This window comes from Mixophyes fleayi, chromosome 10 (assembly GCF_038048845.1).
Source record: "Mixophyes fleayi isolate aMixFle1 chromosome 10, aMixFle1.hap1, whole genome shotgun sequence".
Taxonomy (NCBI): Eukaryota; Metazoa; Chordata; class Amphibia; order Anura; family Limnodynastidae; genus Mixophyes; species Mixophyes fleayi.
The window spans coordinates 6739978-6747094 of NC_134411.1; the positions used below are offsets into that span (position 1 = coordinate 6739978).

Here is a 7117-nt window from a genome sequence, read left to right on the forward strand (position 1 = left end):
CCACAGACCGTGAGAAAGTCTTTAAAAGACCAAGGGCTAGATTTACTAAACTGTGGGTTTGAAAAGGTGGAATTGTTGCCTATAGCAACCAATCAGATCATAGCTTTTATTTATTTAGTACATTCTACAAAATGACAGCTAGAATCTGCTTGGTTGTTATAGGCAACATCTCCACTTTTTCAAACCCGTAGTTTCGTAATATACCCCCAAGTGACTTAATAGCTATAGTCAGTCTTTGGGAACACAATAAAAATGTAAGCTGTCCATCTTTCCTGCCAGTCCCAGGCACCAGATATATAACTCGTATGGAAGTTTATGTTCTGAATTTACTGCTTTTATTTTATAATGATAATAATGATTTTGCTGTATGTTGTATGTCATATATACTAATTGTTTTTAGATTCTGTAAGCATTGTACTTTTTATTTTGTATATTATATTTCAACTTAATAAGTTGAAGTCTTTATTGCTCTAAATGAATCCATAATCTGTTGAGAAGAGATAGTTCGCTTGGCTGTGTTAACCCTTTAAATGCAAGTGTTGAAGTGTTAACTCATTTAGCTATCAGAACACCGAGTGTGCGCAATTGCTCAATTAAGTTACAGGCTTCTACTCCCCTTCTACTCCGGCGAGTTGAAAAAATCAGAGTATAATACATTTATTTACCCCCGGGACTCAGGAGAATCCATGTCCCTGACAACCTGCCTTTAACTGGTGGGCTTTTCATCAGTCTTTAGACTATGCTTAATAATTGATTTATATTTATTTATCTAGTGTCAGCATATTCTACATTGTTTTACAATTGGAAACAAACTCAGTAATAAAACAGACTGGGTATTAGTAAACAGATAAAGAGGTAAGAGACCTTGCACATAAACTTACAATCCATAGGATTTCCCCTATCCACCACTTGTGTATGTATGATTTGACTGAGAGTATCCGAATTTTATCAAACAGGCTAAGAATGAAATTGTGATTAAAGACACCTCAGGCTACTTCATCTCAAAATGTTGTGATTTATTTTGCATAAAAGAAAATTTACACACATTGCAGATTAAATACACATTAATAAGCATACACTTTTCATATGCATAATAGTATAAAAATATGATTACATGAAAAAACAACTTATAAACATAATATTCACAAACACAAAAAATAAAGATTCAGAGAAAGATGCAACAATGTTATTCTGTTTCAATTACATACATCTATTTGTGTTTACTGTCACACATCTCACACATGCTAAACTGTTTGTAATATACATAGATCTAACCTGATAATACACTTTTCTATTCGCCCTTTTTATGTAGTCAATAGTATAAGTTCTGCTTTCTGCCATCTAGTGGTAATTTGGTATTCTGCAATGAGCTGAACTTAGACATGTATTGCTATCTTGTGCTTTTTTTCATTGGGGTTTTATTAATGTTACATAAGAACTTTGTTTTACTATGTTTCAATAAACAGTAGAAAAGACATCAATGAATTAGTATGCAGTGTATCTGTAATGCCATTATTTCACAGGGAAAAAAAAAACGTGAAAAAATACGCAATAACACATTTCTTAATGTAGTATTAATGTCATACAAATTACTTTGTGCAAACTTTTGAAGTTAATAGTTTGGTATCATGTTCATTTCCCTATGTTTGGTATAGCACACAGCTGTTATAAGCTGATAAGCTGTAAGTAATATCTGTATTAACAATGAGTTCTAAAGTCATCTGATGTCATCACATATAGTTGCAGAATTCTGCTGTCATCACTGTTGCAACAATGTGAACGCTAGTGCATTATAAAGAATAACATGCCTCATTTCACCTTTTTAAAGCACATGGAGTAAATTGCATCATTATCCTGGAAGTAGAATACATTTACATTAGTATAAGTTATGCTGTGCAACGGTTTTTTCTAATTAAATGATTTGGGATGCGAGATCAGTGCTCTGTTAGGCTAGTGTTAGAAATTGAACTATGTAATGATTACGTTTCATATTATTGGTTAAGGTTATTTTTGTGTATTTATTGTATACTTATTTTTAATTTAGTTCATGGAACCTTTAGATCATTGTGGTCAAGTCATTTGAAACTGGGGACCCCCATCTTTGAAACAAGGAATGTATTCTGGGGACACCAGGGAGTTAAGATATAAGCTAATTTTTCATTGTGTTTTTTATTAACAGTTCCGTGAAAATTATAATTTAAGAATTGGTGGCATTGACTGAAGACAGGTTTCATACTAGACAAAAAAACCTCTTTATAGGTGACAACCATAAATCCTGACGACTACATATGGTTGGTACACTGCATCAATTAAATAATTTACATCTTTTAAACTATACATCTCCTATCGCTGCATACACAGTAAAATGATACAACGCACATCTAACAGTCATTGAAATAGGTTACCAATGGTATCTCTTGGACAGGTGGTGAGAGCCTAAGGCATGACATCTCCCCACTAGAGCTGACTTGCACAGTGACATTAGTTGTCCTCATCCAATGCCAGAAATCAGTGAGACCACAGTTACATATTAGTGTTGTTTCCAACAGGTCAATGGTTTGCAAGGATGTCAGAGGTTTAAAACTGGAAGGTGAGAGAGTAACAAGGTTGTTGCTCCCTATATTTAGGGTCTTCAGTGCTTTTAGATCAGTGAACATTTCATGCTGGAGTAGTCTGAGGTCATTTCTTGACAGATCTAGAGTGTGGAGGCTTGGTAACCCCCAGAATAATTCTTCAGGGAAAGAGTATATGTGGTTCTTGGCAAGACTAAGTATTTCTAATAATTCCAGATTCATAAAGATGTTTGAACACTGTCCAGATTTCCACACCCGTCCTAAGTCATTATCAGATAGATCCAAGTGAAGCAAGACATTCTTGCTTAGCGGTTTATCAGCAGTTTTAAGTGAACAGTGAGAGAGTTGGTTACTACTTAGCAGTAGGGTTTTCAGAGACTTTAACTCCAGAATATCCCATAGGAACCTCAGATCAGTCAAGCGGTTGCTTGAAAGGTCTAGAAATATGCAGTTAGGGCAGAAGGAGGTGATACCATAAGTGTCTGAGATGCGGTTTTGTTTTAACAGCACAAGAGTTAAAAATGGGAGCTTAACTGGTGGTATTTTATTCAGGGCGTTGTTCCTTAGGTTTAGTGTTTCCAAGGAGACAAGGCCATCCATTGCTCCAAATTGTATTGCTCCAATGTGATTGGAACTGATATCCAGAGCATTAAGAGGGGATGACCAAAGGCTTTCAAAAGTGCTCGTTGTAAGTTCTCCAATGAGGTTGCCAGAAATGTTAAGGCTTATAAGTTGTCTTAGACCTGAAAATGCTCCACTGCTGATCTGGTTGATTTTGCTTGAAGATAAATCAAGAGACACTAGTTTGGAAAATCCAGAAAAGATGTGAGGTTCCAGCTTTGAGGTGAAGCTATGGGAAAGATCAAAACTATATATATTACTCAAACTCAGGCCAGAGAAAGTACTTTCATCTGGGTTTTTTAGGTTATTAAATCCAAATCCACTCCCCAACGAAGATCCATGCCTCATCTTAATATGTTTCACTTGAGTCCCAGAAATTATTTTAAAGAAGTTTTCAACGTTTTTTGTATTCCATGCCATTGAAGATATATCTAAGGTGCCTACGGTGATATTTATAAAAGGATTGTTGCAGATTGATGTGTTAGAAACCTTGAGAGGATTAGATGAGAGGTCAAGGAGCTCCAATCTTTTTCCTTGCAAGTTCTGAAGATCCTCTCCGCATAGCTGGTTGATTTTGTTGAGTTTCAAAAGGATTGTGGAAATTGAGTGTAATTTTAAAAAGCTGGGATCTGGCCGCAGTCTACGAAGATTGTTAAAAGACAGGTCAAGCTTCCTCAGAGATGTCAGCTCATCAAACAAACCAGACTCTAGAACAGATTCATCCAGCCCATTGGAGTCCAGGAGAAGTATTTCTAGATGGGACAGACCTTTGAAAGCTCCAGGGTGCAGGTTGAGGTTGCGGTTGCCTCCAAGGTCTAGGGTGATGAGGGTAGACAGATTTTGGAAAGCAGCTTGCTCAATATAGAAGGAGCCATTGTTGTTCTGAGCCCCAAGTGAGAGGGCTTGGAGCTGGGTGAGTTCTGGGAAAGAATGCTGGGAAATGGATGAAATATGGTTGAAGTTGAGCAAGAGAACTTGGGTGTTAGCTGGAACCGATGGAATATAGAATAAACGTTGAGCTTGGCAGGAGTAAACAAAGCGAGATTTAGCTAGAAATGAGATGCAGGTGGAAGAATGACCAGGGAAAAATGTAGAAGAAAGGGTTAAAAGCAGCAGGACTGCAGATGGATGGAACATGATACCTGTAACAAAAAAACACAATACATTTTGTTAAGCATATTTATGAAAGAGAATATATGTATACAAGAAAAAATAACTCTAGAATACTATAAAAGAGGGAAGGAGATTATGTGAATGAGTGATATAAAAGTGATACATAGTGTATCATAGTCAGGGCCAGGTTTGCTTTTTTGTAGCCTTAAGCTAATTTCAGAGTCACCTAAACCAGTGATGGGCAACCTGATGCACTTCAAGGGGTACATGGGTACTGAGTACTGCTAGGTTGTAGAATATACCTGATATAAATGAAAAGCTTACTCATATGTGTAATATGCTTAGCATAGAAGAGCTCATCTGTCTTTCATCACAATGGAAAGTAGATTGTTGGCTGCACAGAAGCCTAAAGTTTTATAATTCTGAGTGATTGGATTTTAGTCTCCTGGCTAGTGGAAATACTTAGTATAGATTGGAGGATTCAGACTCATGGTCGGCAATGGAGATGTCACTGTGAGTTTGGTAAGGCTATTTTTTTATTTGAGATTTTACACCCATCACTATACATGTGTTGTCATTGACTGCAGATTGTATTTTTTTGTGTTTAGTGATAAAGGAAAAACAAATATACAGAACTTAGTTTTAACAAAAAAAAAAGCTGCATTACAAAGTCAGGGTAATAACGAACACTGCACATGGTGTTGTTCAAGTACATTGTTGTGTGTGGAATATGCAGACGTATAATTGTACACCTACCCAACATACCTTTACCACAGGACAGGGCATAACACAATTCTATTACATTTTAGAAAGACATAGATCATTACACCTACCAAATATGACCTGAGCACTGGAAATGATCACAACACAATTCTATTGCACTTTATGCAAGCATAGGACATTACACTACCCAACATGACCTGTCTGCACACTATCATAATACAGTTTAAATTCAGTCTATACAGACATAGGACATTACACCTACATAACGTGACCTGGACAGGATCATAAAACAATCCGATTACACTTTAGAGAGACATAGGACATTACACCTACTAAACATGAATGGACTCAATCATAACATAGTTCAGTTTTATTTCTTCTTTTCTTTAAATGCATTTTAACATGTACAGCATATGGCATAAGAAGAAATATGGATAGTTTCCCATGTTTACCTTGCTGGGTACAGCTGACTGTGACTATAAAATAGAATAGGAGACGCTTAAAAGCAGTTGATGTGACTGATATAAATCTTTTCTCCGGATTAAAGTATAATATGTGCCACTAGTGCAGTCATTTTGATAACCAGAACAGCATGCTCATAAAGTAATTCCTCAAAATACACATGTGCAGAAAATATTAAACCAAAATATGATATAAAAATCCAATAAAAGAGAACTTCTTGCACCAGTGAAGAACTTTGCTATGACAGATACACTAGATACATGAGTTGCACTTTGTCAATCGGAACATTTATTAGGTTTTCAGTGAAACAAGTAGCAGTAGGAGTTAAGCTGGGTACACACAGAAAATTACTGCAGATGCGATTTCTGTAACGACGTTGCAAACAACTGAATGTCTTGATGATCATGCAGCTTTATGTTTACACATCTACACGATGTACCTTCAGATCTGTGCTCTTCACTAGTTATAACCATCTGCTGAAAAGATTGTGACCCTGCACACCTAATAGAGATCTGCCTACACTGCTGGCCGTGAGTGCATACACACTTCCATATTTGCCCAATATCGTTCCATTGTTGAAAGTGATTTTGGTCAGTTTATAAAATCATATCAAACAATACGATGTGCATTGGTACAATAAAACATGATCATGGGCACGTAAACACTAATGCGATAACGGACCTAACAATTGTTTATCGTGTGATTGGCACAATAATTAGTTGAAAAACCTGTGGTGTGTACCCAGCTTAAGGTGTTGAAGGGACCTCAGAGATTCAGGCAGTCTGTTGTGTAGCAATAAAGTGCACGGGGGAGGGGAAATTTACTAAAATATGTTGAAATTGTACGACTGCAGTAGCACACATCAACCAATCAGCAATTAGCATTAATCAGTCTTCAGTACCTAGCAAGAAAAAAGAAAAGCTGACTGGTTAGTATTACTCCACTTGCTCCCTGATGTTTGTAAACTACCTCTGCAGAATAGCAGTATAGTGAACCACAGCAATACAAGAGCAAGTTAGAATATAAAAGAATTGTACTTACTGATGTCTAAGTCACTGGTGACTCGTTAAACCTTCTGTGCTGTCTCTAGGAGATTGTGTGACCTCCCCTTCACAGAACGTGGTGTCCTCTGCAGCTTCTCTATTTAAGTGTCTGGCAGATACAAGTGATTAGTGAGGAAACCAACTGCTGACGTCAGCTACTAATCAATGTTTGGTAACAAAGAAAGGGAAATTTCCAAGGAGATTCCCACATTCCTCTACTTCAAAGATGACATTCTGACTTCTACACAAACTTAGAACATATATTTCTCACCTCTTCTTAATACAATACAAATGTGATTACATACCTCTTATACCTTGACACTAATACACGGACACCAAAATTGCTATTTAGCAAATAAGAGTGGGCATGTGTTTTCACATATTAGGGCTTCATTGGGCCTTATTCACATACTGCATACTGGCAGACATAAAAAATCAGGTGGTGATCAGGCTCATTGATCTACAGAATCACACTAAGTGAACTGCCCTGTCTCTATCCACTTGAATTCAGGGGAAAAAAGAACTGGAATGAAAAAGCACTATGCTGCGGTTCCCTTGCAGTGGTCATAGGGGTCAATGGTC

General features: G+C 36.8%; 1 protein-coding gene across 1 annotated transcript; it reads right to left on the reverse strand.

The window, feature by feature from the left end:
• Positions 1 to 995: 995 nt before the first annotated feature.
• LOC142103651 (toll-like receptor 5) lies at positions 996 to 6630 on the reverse strand. The gene is made up of 2 exons (XM_075187757.1): positions 6534 to 6630; positions 996 to 4336 (listed from the first exon to the last, which is right to left on the reverse strand). The coding sequence occupies exon 2, from the start codon at positions 4329 to 4331 to the stop codon at positions 2382 to 2384; it is 1950 nt and encodes a 649-aa protein (XP_075043858.1). The 5' UTR covers positions 4332 to 4336; positions 6534 to 6630; the 3' UTR covers positions 996 to 2381.
• Positions 6631 to 7117: the final 487 nt, after the last annotated feature.